General features: G+C 42.3%; 1 protein-coding gene across 5 annotated transcripts in view; it reads right to left on the minus strand.

Moving 5' to 3' along the window:
* Window positions 1-15,275, minus strand: part of wdr17 (WD repeat domain 17) — a 96,296-nt gene that overhangs the window by 23,983 nt on the left and 57,038 nt on the right. For all 5 annotated transcript variants that reach the window (XM_085911114.1, XM_085911116.1, XM_085911111.1 and 2 more), the window contains 4 exons: window positions 11,947-12,035; window positions 10,487-10,586; window positions 9,915-10,054; window positions 187-298 (listed from right to left, as the gene is read on the minus strand). In XM_085911114.1, coding sequence (XP_085767240.1) covers window positions 187-298; window positions 9,915-10,054; window positions 10,487-10,586; window positions 11,947-12,035 — 441 coding nt within the window. The remainder of the gene's footprint in view (window positions 1-186; window positions 299-9,914; window positions 10,055-10,486; window positions 10,587-11,946; window positions 12,036-15,275) is intronic.

Consider the following 15,275-nt stretch of genomic DNA (forward strand, 5'->3'; position numbering starts at 1 on the left):
CTACTCAATATTTTTGAGTCTAAATTGTTACACAGATTAAAATGAGTAGAGAGAGAGTGCGTTCAACAATTTTGATAAAACTAACTATAGTGCTCATGTAACCACACAAAAAAAAAAGTTGGGGCGCATTAGAGCAAAGTGCACAAAAATTTAGTCTAGAGGCCTGATTACTCTTGTCCTACTTACCCTTTCATGTAACTGGTTGATTTCTGCAGTACTCCCAGAGTAAAAGGCACAGACCTTAGCCAGTAAAATATCGTTCTCAGGAATCATTTTAAGTAGATCAACTGACAGATTCCTAAATGTAAACACAGTAAAGATCAATAAATCAATTACATTTTTTTGTTTTTTTAACTGCAAATCACAGTTGTCGACTCAAAAGCCAGATACATAAAGCCCTCCACGTCACTTCATGTGGCCCGTGAAAGCTTGACAGAATTTTCTTTCTTGGTTTCCGTTTAAAACTAATCATATAAATGGCAACCAAATGCAAATTCTTCCAAAAGTTTGTTATAGCGTTTGGCAAACTGTACACTTCAATTTCAACAATGTTTTTTTCTTGCAACTGTTGCCTAAAAACCTTTGGAGTCCACATAAAGAAAAATCGATGTCCCGTGGACAGATTCTCCCACCTGAAGCCCCTCCAACATTATGTTGGCTCTATTAGATGCACTGTGAACAAGTAGCCTTCACAGAAATTTAGTGGCAGGATGCTGTCACTGCATAAGTAACAATGGGAATACAGTGTGGGAAATGTAGTTTATTATCATGTTCAACACACGCTTTAAAAAACATTGTAAGACAAGGCCTTTCAAGGTCTCACATACAGGCCACATTAAATGATTTGGTGGGCCACATTTGGCTTGCGGCCTTGAGTTTGACATAAACCCCACACCAGAGGCATAATATTGTCACGTCTCGTCCCCAGCCGTTCCACTATGTGTCTGTTGTCATGGTTTCTGTCTGTGTGCTCGCCCCTCCCCTCCTGTTTGCTCATGATTTGTTTGATTATTCTCACCTGCCTCTTGTTATCTGTCGTGTATATAAGTCCTGTCTGCCCCTCGTCGGATCATTGTTGTCTTCATGTCTTTTTGGTTCCTATCGTTTTCAAGTCTGTTACCTTTAGAAATTATTACTTATGCAAATGTTACAAAGCTTTACTATTAGCTCAGTATTTCTTTTCATAACTAGATGATGCATCAGATTAATTTGACAGTATATGTTGTTTAAATGTATATATTATATTTCACCCCTCTGCTAGGCTGCAACATCACAATAAACACATTGTTTAACGGTGTCCCTTGGGACGTTCCCAAAGAAGAACATGACCATTTGAACTCTCCGGTAGAATAAACCAGACATGTCAACCATTTTGTAGCTGTCATTTGTGAGTTATAGCTCAGAATTAGTATTAAATGACTGGTGAGCTATTACATATGTATACGTAGATGAAATGTAGTGTCCTGGCGCCGGTGGCATCCAATAAGTGAATAAACTGACATTGACATGCTTTTGGAATTTCATAACAGCTTTTTTGTGATTTACATACACAACATTTTGTATGTCTAGCTCCAAGACTAGTTTTTTTCAAGACTAATGGAACTAGCATCGATATTTTAGTTGCAAACATTGGAGTGTTGCAACTAAAAGATATATTACTTTCAAATTCCAGTGCCGTGATTTCTGGACTACAAACCGTACCTGCTAAAATTAGGAGAAAATCCCGTTTTGTTCATGTACCAACCAACAAGATGCAGGAAATGTCCTCACTTCTATCACCTGTATTACCACAATAAATCCTCTTACAATATCATGAAAATTATGAAAAATCTATAAACAAGGCACAGACTATAAGACGCAGGGTTCAAGGCTTGTACAAAAACTAGCGGCTTATAGTTCAAAACTCATTTTGGAAGCAACTTGCCCAACACTAGAAGTGGGCACTTATACCTGTCATCTACTGTCAGTTCCGAATTCCCGTTTTTGCTGGCGGACTGGCACCTGATGGTACCTTTCAAACACTGACGAGTTTCAGCCAAACCCAGATAAAACTGCCACAAACTCAGAGCAGATGGGGGGCAGTTTGGGGACAAGAAGCAGGAGGTAATAGTAAGAACTTATATTTTTCTGTGGAACGTGATTGTGTGTTGTTATGGTTGATAGATTAGTTTGATCTTATGCTTATGTTGGAATGTAACCTGTAGTAATTAACATAGCTTGTCCTGTCTTACAAAGAAGTGCTAAGATCCTTTGAACTGATTGACCAACTGCAGAGGAAGCAATCAGAGGTGTTCTGCTTACACAACATCGTAAAACAACGTTAGCCTTGGCGACTCGCGAACATTCGCTCGCCCGCCGCGACGGCATGTTACGGAAATCGGCAATGCAACATCGCCTTATTTTCGGCAGCATTTTGGCGCTACTTTCGTCACATCATTTCCACTTCTTAACTTACGCGGAGAACCAAGTGTTTTCACACTGCCACAATGTGAATTTGCCATTGGGTTTTCATCACTTGTAGACAAGTTATTTACTTAGATAGAGCTAGGGCCTATTCAGCATATACAAAGCAGATTCGGTTGAAGTTGGGAAATTGTGTGAAATGTAAATAAAAACAAAATGCAACGATTTGAAAATCCTTCTCAACCCATATTCAATTGAATACACTACAAAGACAACATATTTTATGTTCAAACTGATAAACTTGTTTTTTGCCAAATAACAATTACTGTAATTTTCTGACTATTAACGCTCCGGAGTATAAGTCGCACCACCCATAAAATGCACAATAACGTGAAAAAAAACATATATAAGTCGCTCCGGAGTATAAGTCGCACTTTTGGGGCAAATGTATTTGTCAAAATCCAACACCAAAAACAGACACGAACCAGCAACAACAGGCTAAACGATACGGTATGCTAACGTGACATACACAAACGAGAGGCTGAGAACGAGGCTAACGTAACATTCAGAGTTATTCAAATGATTATTACATAAATAACACGATGTCAAACCATCTGTGTCACTCCAAATCATAAAATACATCGATCATCGATCGTGTAAACAATGCCGCGTACGCGCGCCGTCGGACTCGTGATTTGCATGTCTAATTATTCCACAGACCCATCCATCCATCCATTTTCTGAACCGCTTAGTCCCCACGGGGGTCGCGGGCGTGCTGGAGCCTATCCCAGTCGTCATCGGGCAGTAGGCGGGGGACACCCTGAACTGGTTGCCAACCAATCGCAGGCCACACAGAGACGAACAACCATTCGCACTCGCACTCACCCCCTAGGGACAATTTGGAGTGCTCAATCGGCCTATCAAGCATGTTTTTGGGACGTGGGAGGAAACCGGAGTGCCCGGAGAAAACCCATGCGGACACGGGGAGAACATGCAAACTCCACATCAACATGGAATCGAACCCGCACCCTCCTAACTGTGAGGCGGACGTGCTACCCACTGCCCCACCGAGCCGCCCCTATTCCACAGACCCATATAACGATATATAAAGTATATTTCAAATAACTATCAACAATATTACCAAACCATCTCACTCCAAATCATAAAATCCATCGATCATTGATCGTGTAAAAAATGCCGCGTACGCGCGCCATCGGACTCGTGATTTGCATGTCTAATTATTCCACAGACCCATATAACGATATATAAAGTATATTTCAAATAACTATCATATAGCAACAATATTACCAAACTATCTGTCACTCCAAATCATAAAATACATCGATCATCGATCGTGTAAACAATGCCGCGTACGCGCGCCGTTGGACTCGTGATTTGCATGTCTGGCGTGATGTGTGCTCGCATACAGTCCATCACATATAAGTCGCTCCTGAGTATAAGTCGCCCCCCCACCCAAACTATAAAAAAAAAAATGCGACTTATAGTCCGAACATTACGGTAACTTGGAATTTCATGACTGCAACACGTCCAGTAGAAGTTGAGAAAGGTGCCAAAAAAAAAATACTGAGAAAAGCTCATCAAACACCTATTTGGAACATCCCACAAAGAAAAGCAGTGTAAACAAAATATTTTCTTACATTTTTTTTTACCTTAACATATATCAGCTTTAATAACAAGAGTAGAACAGTATGAACAAAAAGTATTTTGTGTCAAGTCCTTTTAGGTTTTAAGCTGCCATACACCTTCATTGATGGTCCTCAGCAAAACGAGTGCAGACACCTCTTTCTTGGTCAAACAGTCAGCGAGTTGCTCCTTAGTCGCTGACCACAGTCTCCATATTAAGACTTAATTTTTCCAACGTTCGTAAGACTTCTTCTCATCAAACGCTGGCGGAACTTTGTAATTACCAACGGCCATACTCTGCTACCATGTGAAGTTGAACAACGACAACAACGACAACTGTGCATCTCACTTGATTTTACTTGTACACCTCAACAACGTGATTCCATTACAACGACTGAACCATTTCCTTGACTCCCGACATACAACACGTCTGCACATACGTAGTAGGAAAAGCATATAACAAATGCATATAGCAAACGCATAGTAGGAAATGCATAACAAGACCCGTTTCCAGTTGAAAATGTGTGGCGCATTATGAAGCGTAAAATACGACAGGGAAGACCCTGGACTGTTGAACAACTGAAGCAGGTCATCAAGCAAGAATGGGAAAGAATTCCACATTAGAACCTAAGAGAAATAGTCTCTTCTCTTCCAAAACGTTTATTGAGTGTTATTAAAAGGAAAGGTGATGTAACGATTATTTATTTATTATTATTATTTGAAAAATAAAATAAAGTTTATGAGTTTGAGCATTAAATATGTTGTCTTTGTAGTGTATTCAATTGAATATAGGTTGAAAAGGATTTTCAAATCATTGTATTTTGTTTGTATTTACATTTTACACAATTTTCCAAATTTAACTGAATCCGGTTTGTACCGTAATTTTCTGACTATAAGTCGCGTTTTTTTGTCATAGTTTGGGTGGGGGCGACTTATACTCACGAGCGACTTATATGTTTTATATATTTATATATTTATATATTTTCTCTCACAATCCCCGATGTAGTGAAACCGCAAAAAACGAACCACGATGTAAAATGATTACTGTCATTTGAACTGCAAGTGACGTAACCCGTGCCGCGCAGCGGTTGTTTACATAAAGGCCAAAGGATTCGATCACGGGATGACGAAGGGCCCCACGTACTACCGGCATCATTAGCGGCTTTGTTTGTAAGTGACACGGAGGACGAAGAGTTTGAAGGATTTAATGATTTTTAGTGACAAAAAGGTTTGAAAAACTATTCTGGCTTTTACGCATGCCCGGTCCTTCTCGATGGGAGCTCTGTTTCACCTCCGTGGATGGAAGTCGGGGGCCGGGGCTCGGCCGGGTGGCTGTCCGGGGACGGTGGATGGGGCTCGGACATGGCTTTTACACACACACGCTCCTATTCTATGGAGCTCTCTTCCACCTCCGTGGATGGAAGTCGGGGGCCGGGTGGCTGTCTGGGGACGGTGGATGGGGCTCGGACCTGGCTTTTACGCACGCCCACTCCTATTCTATGGAGCTCTCTTCCACCTCCGTGGCTGGAAGTTCAGTAGTTGTTGGCTTGTTGAACTCCACCTTCTTCACCATCTTCTTCCGCTTATCCGGGGTCGGGTCGCGGGGGCAGCAGCTTTAGGAGGAACTTCCAGACCTCCCTCTCCCCAGCCACTTCCTCCAGCTCATCCCGGGGGATCCCAAGGCGTTCCCAGGCCAGCCGAGAGATGTAGTCTCTCCAGCGCGTCCTGGGTCGTCCCCGGGGTCTCCTACCGGTGGGACATGCCCGGAACACCTCCCCGGGAAGGCGTCCAGGAGGCATCCTGATGAGATGCCCGAGCCACCTCATCTGGCTCCTCTCAACGTGGAGGAGCAGCGGCTCTACTCCGAGTCTCTCCCGGATGACCGAGCTTCTCAACCTATCTCTAAGGGAGAGCCCGGACATCCTGCGGAGGAAACTCATTTCAGCCGCTTGTATCCTGGACCTCGTTCTTTCGGTCACGACCCATAGCTCGTGACCATAGGTGAGGGTAGGAGCGTAGATCGACCGGTAAATCGAGAGCTTTGTCATTTAGCTCATCTCTCTCTTCACCACGACGGACCGGTACAGAGTCCGCATTACTCCCGACGCTGTACCGATCCGCCTGTCGATCTCACGCTCCATCCTGCCCTCACTCGTGAACAAGACCCCAAGATACTTGAACTCCTCCACTTGGGGCAGGATCTCATCCCCGATCCGGAGAGGGCATCCCACCCTTTTCCGACCGAGGACCATGGACTCGGATTTGTAGGTGCTGACCCTCATCCCGACCGCTTCACACTCGGCTGCGAACCGCTCCAGTGAGAGCTGGAGATCACGGACTGAAGAAGCCAACAGCACCACGTCATCTGCAAAAAGCAGTGACGCGATGCTGAGGTCCCCAAACCGGACCCCCTCAACGCCTCGGCTGCGCCTAGAAACTCTGTCCATAAAAATTATGAACAGAATCGGTGACAAAGGGCAGCCTTGGCGGAGACCAACCCTCACTGGGAACGAATCCGACTTACTGCCGGAAATGCGGACCAAACTCTGGCATCGGTGATACAGAAATCGTTGAACTCTTGTTTTGTTAAATAAAGAGCCGTTTACCAAACCCACGTCTTTCCTGGTACTTTGTTAACGCTACAATATAGTTATATACTAGATCTCTGCGGCGCACGCGCGGCGTTGACATAAAGAACGAGGACTTTGATCGATGGATTTAATGATTTGGAGTGACACAGATGGTTTGATAATATTGTTTTAATCTGATAGTTATTTGAAATATACTTTATATATCGTTATATGGGTCTGTGGAATAATTAGAAATGCAACTTACAACGAGTCCGATGTCAGCGGCGCATACGCGACATTGTTTACATAAACAATATGTACTGCTAGTAAGATCATTGGGGCTCCGCTCCCCTCCCTGAAGGACATTTACACCTCCCGTCTCACCCGCAAGGCGACCGCGATTGTGTGTGATGTGAGTCACCCCGCTCACTCTTTGTTTGATCTTCTGCCCTCTGGGAAGAGGTACAGATGCCTGCACTCCCGCACCACCAGACTTGCCAACAGCTTCATACTCCAAGCTGTCAGGATCCTGAATTCTCTCCCCCCTCCACCCTCGGCTGCATAACGACCTGTTCTTTTGTGCTGTATTCTGGCTGTCTGCTGTATGCACACTGGCTCCATTTTGCTCCTCTTATTTATCTATATATTTATTTATTGTTTATTTATTTGGGTTATTTGCTTATTACTTATTCATCGCTCTTGTCTATTCGTTTTTACTCTTTGTGCTATTTGCTTGTATGTGTAGTGTCTAGTCACCGTGGGACGGTAGGAAACGTAATTTCGATCTCTTTGTGTGTCTTAACGTGAAGAAATTGAAAAATAAAGCTGACTTTGACTTTTTGACTTTGATAAAGCACGATCGATGGATTTAATGAATTGGAGTCACACAGATGGTTTGATAAACGTGTTATTTATGTAATACTTGAATAACTCTGAATGTTACGTCAGGCCCGTTCTCAGCTCCTTGTTTGTGTATATGTCACATTAGCATACTGTATCCTTAAGCCTGTTGTTGGTTCATGTCTGCTTTTGGTGTTGGATTTTGACAAATAAATTTGCCCCAAAAGTGCGACTTATACTCCGGTGCGACATATATGGGTTTTTTTTTTCGTGTTATTGTGCATTTTATGGCTGGTGTGACTTATAGTCCAAAAATTACGGTAATTTAGCGATGAATGAAGCGAGTTAAAAATAACAATGACCGACTTTTAGGTAAGCCACGAATAACTGAAGAATCATATCCGATCGTCTTTTTGGAGAGATGCACACCACTAATGTTGAATTTAGGAAATATCTGCCATTTCAGGTGCCACGGCGTATCACCGAAGGTTTGCAAATCCCCCCATCTGCAAAAAAACACACAACAGCTGGACTTCCTATTTCAGCTGAAGAGAATCTCCTACCCAATTATATCCTGGTCCCCTTCTACAGTGGCACCATCGAGAGCCTGTTGACTAGTTGCATCTCTGTCTGCCTTCATATCTCGTCGACTTAGTTGTTCCTTATGTTCCGTCTCGTAACCTTCGTTCGCAAAACGCTAGTTTTTTAGTGACACAGAGGGCCAAGAAAATGTCTGCAGGGGCTAGAGCATTTTCCATTCGGGCTCCAGAGCTCTGGAATGCCCTGCCGATGGATATTAGAACTGCTACCTCAGTAGAAACATTTAAGACACGTTTAAAGACGTATTTCTATGATGTGGCCTTTAACCTCTCCCCGACCCCACTCCCCCACCCCTCCCCGGCTGGGGAGGTGGTTAGGTGACACCCATGCTGACGATGGCTATCTAGATTCTCGTGGACCAATTCACCATGAGGGAACTGCAGTGGAATACCCTCCTGGAGGACACTGCCAGGACAATCGAAGGCACCTCCGACAGCTCTTGGCTTTGGCCTGGGCATCCACTTTTTGGTTTCCATATGATGTATTGTATGTGCCCTCTTTGCATCCATTGCAGCCTGGTGATCCTGAAAGGGGGATCCTTCCATCTGTGGTCCCTTCTCAAGGTTTCTCATTTTTCCCCTTGTAGGGGTTTTTTGAGTTTTTCCTTGCCCTTTTGGGAGCCTAAGATCAGGGGATGCTTTGAGAATTATTGTCAATTGATTGTCTATGTGAAGCCCTTTGAGACTGCTTGTGATTTAGGGCTATACAAATAAACTTGACTTGACTTGACTTGACTTGATTTGGGGCCTGCAAGGCCATAGATTGCAACTCTACAGAGAGCGGCGAGGACAGTGAGAAAATCATCAGAGCCCTGTTCCCCTCTATCAAAGACATTTGACAGAACTTCTGCTGACCAAAACCTATTCCACCAGTTTGCACTTTTTTCAGCCTGATTTTCATGCTGACCTCTGGCAGGACATTCAGTTAATCAAGATTCAGGCACAGCTTCTTTCCCGTGGCCACAAGATTGCCACTGAGCTACAAGTTTACCATCATTATTGTTAGGGTTGAATAGATTAGGTTCATCATATTATTATGTTGGAATGTAATCTGTAATAATTAACCTAAGCTTGTCCTGTCTTAACAAAGTAGTAGAACAAAGTGCTAAGATCCTTTGCACAGATTGACCAACTGTAGAAGACGCAATCAAAGTTGTTCTGTCTACTCAACATCGTAAAACAACCCCTGCTATGATGTGATCAGAGGCCAGGGGTTTCACCCCCATCTTGCCCACTCACACCCCACCCTGTTTCTCTCAATAAAAAGGCTCTTGCAAGAGGCCCGAGTCAGACCTCATTCGATGATCGCTGTATGCACAGCGACGAATGACTCTCCACTTCCAAGTGTTTAAAAAGGGCATACTGTCTCCCGTTGTGGTTCTTGCAAAAATAAGTTAGAGTCGGAACATCCCTAACAATTATCATTAATACTTCTGAAATTATGTTGATGGTGTAATAAAATCATTACATCATTTTGTTCTTTTATTAAGTTATGCAAATCTTTTTTATTTGGTTTAATTTACTGTCTTTTTTCTACTCACCAAGTCATTCTATTTAATTCAGTGATACAATAGTATCACTGAATTTTAACGTGCAGTGATCATGTTGAAGGACTAGATATAAAGTCTAGTCTTTTTCAAAACGAAATAAATTACTAATTCAAAGATGATCTATCATGCCATGCATTCAAATTTCAATTCACGTTAATATGTTTAGATTGATTTAAATCGGTAAATAAATATCACAATGGATAATTTTACAATCGATTCACGGAGACCGCTTCATCTACTCAGCAGAAAGGTATAGACATTTCTAAATCTTGTCTCCCTTTCACGATGACAGAGTAAGGGGGACTCACCATGTCAGTGGGGTCATGTACTTCCTGGCCAGGAGTTCAAGACAGTAGGCCGTACTCTGAGCGGCCGTCTCTCCAAGAACTATACCTACACATGCAGCCAACTCCAGCTCATTACCTCTGATCAAACTAGACATGGCTAACTAAAAAACACAGAGATATAGAACATATGACAAAAGCAAATTTTTGATTTTTGAACACTTGAGTAGTTATTGGTAACTCATAAGTAAATTAAACTGAGAAAATACCTCAACATCTGCAATAAATGATACATACAGTATATGCAGGTATTACATTCACATCAATAACTCAATATCAATAACAAACTATAAGCAGACTATTTTTACAGAGGGTTGTCTAATTATAGCTACACTTTTGCTCATTAGACTATTAGGATTATGCTCAACAAGGAACCACTCTCAATATCAGAAATCTAACAATTTATATGCTCCCGACAAAACATTATTTTTCTACTCCAGCACTGATAGTCATTCATTTTCTTCTGTCTTTTCTTGAATGTACATGCAATGTTCAACACATGGATGGTGACATACACTCATACATACAGTACGTACCTTGACATCATCGACTGCTAAGTGGCAGCATGCAGCCAGAACAGAGCAGCCATTCTGAAAGTACCACTCAGCCAGCTGTTCACATACCTTATGAAGTAGACTGTGGGGGATAGAATCATTATTTCTACCGCACTGTTCATTTGGGACAGATACTTTGATTACATTAGATTACCTTTACCCCACCCCGCTAGAGTCTTTATATATTTTTTAACAAATAATTTACAGTTTGCAATTTTATATTTTCAAAAATGCAAACTTATCCAGAAAACAAACAAAAAACAGAACAGGCTCCTCTTACAACAGATGGCTTGAATTCAGTCATTTCAATAACATAAAATCACAGAGTGCAGCTTAAAAGGTTTTCTTATGTCCATATTCTGAACAAAATGAATAAATATTGAAACATCATAAATTCGCTGTCCTTTACAATGTAAATTATATGTTACAGGGGAAGTGCTGACAGAATCTGATTTATCTAGATTTTGACAGTTGTCCTGTGACAAGACTTCCATACCAACACAACGTTCATTCATTCATTCATTTTCTGAACCGCTTAGTCCCCACGGGGGTCGCGGGCGTGCTGGAGCCTATCCCAGCCCTCATCGGGCAGTAGGTGGGGGACACCCTGAACTGGTTGCCAACCAATCGCAGGGCACACCGAGACGAACAACCATTCGGACTCACACTCACACCTAGGGACAATTTGGAGTGCTCAATCGGCCAATCAAGCATGTTTTTGGGATGTGGGAGGAAACCGGAGTGACCGGAGAAAACCCACGCGGACACGGGGAGAACATGCAAAACTCCACACAGGGAGGGCCGGAGGTGGAATTGAACCTGCACCCTCCTAACTGTGCGGCGGACGTGCTACCCACTGCGCCACCGAGCCGCCCCCAACACAACGTGCTATCATTAAATCAATACAGTGCTTAATCCTATTACAGTGTTTTTCTGAAAATAATTTCAACAGAAAAAACCTTGGCTTCGGAGGATTTATTTTGGGACGAACCCTTCCCATGATCATGTTTATTTCATCCTAAAACCTTCTTACTTCTCCATTATGCCACATACCATGAAATAATGCTCCTTGTTTCACCCGGTTCATTTGAAACAAGCATGCGAAAGATCTTGATTCTATTTGTTTGCTTCCACTGGTGTCCTATAAATTCTCATTCGCCATTTGTACTGGATTAGTTTATTAGTTTAAGGTGTGTAAGGACATCCATACAAATCTTCTCCTAATCAGATTTTAATAGCTCAAATTTAGAATTTTCACATTATAAAACCTCTTTATAGCCCCACGTTTCTGTAAATATTCAACCTAAAGAAATGTTGACTGTCATAGTGCCATTTAAAAATTGTTCTGTTGGTAAAGCATTGATTTTAAGGGTACTTCACCTTGCAAAACAATGACAAATGTACAATGATGAAGATGGCTTTGGCATGTTTGTGTGGTTTACCTTTGGTATTGATGTCTGTTATCCACATCATTGTTCTTGTGGTTGACAGAGGAGGTTTGCGGTGTACGGATGTTCCCTTCACATGCGCCCTTAAACAAAAATGCTCTCAACATATTTTTTTTCACCTCAGGTTCATAAAAGAGAGGCTTTTGGCCAATTGCCTGTTAAGTGGACGCTTATTTAAACCTCAAATATAGTTCATAGCACAGCATTCATTGCACTTCACTTTTTCAACATTTCCACAGCTTTACAAAATGGACAAAATGGATTGAATAAATATTTTATTTAAAATGTCAAAACCAATGCCTTATCACGTAATAAAAAAATAAAAATGTTGAAATGTTTTTTTCTGACTTTTGCATCAGAAAATAATCAAATGAAGAAAAAAAAATGTAACTACCATATTTTCCAGACTATAAGTCGCTCCGGAGTACAAGTCGCACCAGCCATAAAATGCATAATAAAGAAGAAGAAAAAACATATAAGTCGAACCGGAGTCCAAGTCGCATTCTTGGGGAACTTTATTTAACAAAATCCAACACCAAGAACAGACATGAATAGGCAAAAACAGGCTAAACGATATGGTATGCTAACGTTACATAAACACATACGAGGAACTGAGAACGTGTCTGACGTAACATAGTAACCGTTATTCAAATAACTATAACATAAATAACAAGTTTATCAAACCATCCGTGTCACTCCAAATCATTAACTCCATCGAAATCTTCGTTCTTTATGTCACTTATGAACAACGCCGCTGCTGACTCCAGAAGTGCATGCGGCGCTGACGTCAGACTCATTGTCAGTTGCGGTTCAAATCATTCCACAGGCTTATATCACTATATATAAACTATATATCAAATAACTAACATAAATAATTTTATCAAAACATCTGCGTCTCTCCAAATCATTAAATCCATCGAAATCTTCGTCTTTTGTGTCACAAACAACGCCGTTGCTCATTCTGTAAGTACATGCAGCGCTGACGTCAGACTCATCGTCAGTTGTGGTTCCAATTATTCCACAGGCCTATAAAACTATATACAAACTATATATCAAATAACTATAACATCCATCCATCCATTTTCTGTACCGCTTTGTCCCCACGGGGGTTGCGGGTGTGCTGGAGCCTATCCCGGTGGTCATCGGGCAATAGGCGGGGGACACCCTGAACCGGTTGCCAGCCAATCACAGGGCACACAGAGACGAACAACCATCCGCACTCGCACTCACACCTAGGGGCAATTTGGAGTGCTCAATCGGCCTACCAAGCATGTTTTTGGCATGTAGGAGGAAACCGGAGTGCCCGGAGGAAACCCACGCGATCTCGGGGAGAACATGCAAACTCCACACAAGGAGGGTCGGAGGTGAAATCGAACCAGCAACCTCCTAACTGTGAGGCGGACGTGCTAACCAGTGCGCCACCGAGCCGCCCTAACTATGACATAAATAACAATTTTATTGAAACATCCGTGTCGCTCCAAATCTTTAAATCCATCAAAATCGCCGCCGCTGCTGACTCCAGAAGTACATGCGGCGCAACTCATCGTCAGTTGCGGTTCCAATTATTCCACAGGCCTAGTGCACCCTCTTGCGGTTCAAAGTGAAAATAACATGCAATGTGATAAAACTATACGAGTAGTAAGTAAGTAATGTGTTAATAATGATCAAGTAATAATGTGTTAAGTCGCACCCCCAGCCAAACTATGAAAAAAACTATGACTTATAGTCCGGAAAATACAGTAAATAAAAGAATACATTTGAGTCAAAGTTGGGGAAAGATTGCTTTAGTGTCTCAGAAAATTTGAATATTGTGATAAAATTCTTTATTTTCCGTAATACAATTAAAAAAACAAAAATGTCATACATTCTGGATTCATTATACAAATCAACTGAAATATTGCAAGCCTTTTATTATTTTAGTATTGCTGATTATGGCATACAGCTTAAGAAAACTCGAATATCCTATCTCAAAATATTAGAATATCATGAACATGTATACTAGTAGGGCATTCAACTAATCACTTGAATGGTCTAATTAACTCGAAACACCTGCAAAGGTTTCTTGAGCCTTGAAAAACACTCAGTTTGGTTCAGTAAACTAATCACAAGTATGGGGAAGACTGCTGATCTGACTGCTGTCCAGAGGACTATCACTGACACCCTCCATCAGGAGCGTACGACACAAAAAGAAAATTCTCAAAGAGCAAGCCGTTCACAGAGTGCAGTTTCAAAGCACATCCACAAAAAGTCTGTTGTAAGGGGGAAATATGGCAGGAAACGCTGCACAACAAAGAGAGATGACCGCTGCCTTAACAGCATTGTGAAGAAGAGTCTCTTTCATAATTTGGGGGAGCTTCAAAGACAGTGGACTGAAGTTGGAGTCCAGGTATCAAAAGCCACTGTTCAAAGACGTGTCTGGGAAATGGGCTATAATAGCCATATTCCCATGGTCAAGCCACTTCTGAAGCGTCTGACTTGGGCTGTGGAAAAGAAGCACTGGACAGTTGCAGACTGGTCCAAAGTCTTCTTTTCAGACGAAAGCAAGTTTTGTATTTCAATTGGAAGTCAAGGCGCCAGAGTCTGGAGAAAGGCTGGAGAGGAGCAAAATCCAAGTTACTTGAAATCCAGTGTGAAGTTCCCACAGTCAGCAATGGTTTGGGGAGCCATGTCAGCTGCTGGTGTTGGTCCACTGTGTTTCATCAAGTCCAGAGTAAATGCAGCTGTGTACCAAGAGATTTTAGAGCACTACATGCTTCAGTCTGCTGAAAAGCTCTATGGAGATGATGATTTCATTTGCCAGCATAATCTGGCACCTGCCCACAGTGCCAAAACCACCAGTGAATGGTGTACTGACCATGGCATTACTGTCCTCGATTGACCTGCCAATTCCCCTGACCTGAACCCCATAGAAAATGTGTGGGGTTAGGGTTAGATCATAGGTGTCAAACTCTGGCCCGCGGGCCAAATGTGGCCCGTAGTGTAATTATATTTGGCCCGTGAGGCAATTTCAAATTAACATTAGAGCTGGCCCGCCGGTATTATACGGCGGCAGCGCTGTAACACTGCATTCATCGCTTGTACTACAAATCCTATAATGGTCTGCTGTTGCTTTGGCGCCCGAGTCATGGCGTTCATGACTCCGCCTCATGCCCATATTAGTAGAATCCGTGTTCATTTTTTCCCAGAATGCACCTGAAATTTTCAAGATGGCGCTGCCTAGATTAGATACTATTGGGTTCCGAGCAGCTGTCCACAAACTAATGGGTGACGTCACGGATGTTACGTTCATTTCTTATATACAGTCTATGTGCACACCCTGCATC

This window comes from Syngnathus leptorhynchus, chromosome 5 (assembly GCF_054491065.1).
Source record: "Syngnathus leptorhynchus isolate UIUO chromosome 5, UIUO_Slep, whole genome shotgun sequence".
Lineage (NCBI taxonomy): Eukaryota > Metazoa > Chordata > Actinopteri > Syngnathiformes > Syngnathidae > Syngnathus > Syngnathus leptorhynchus.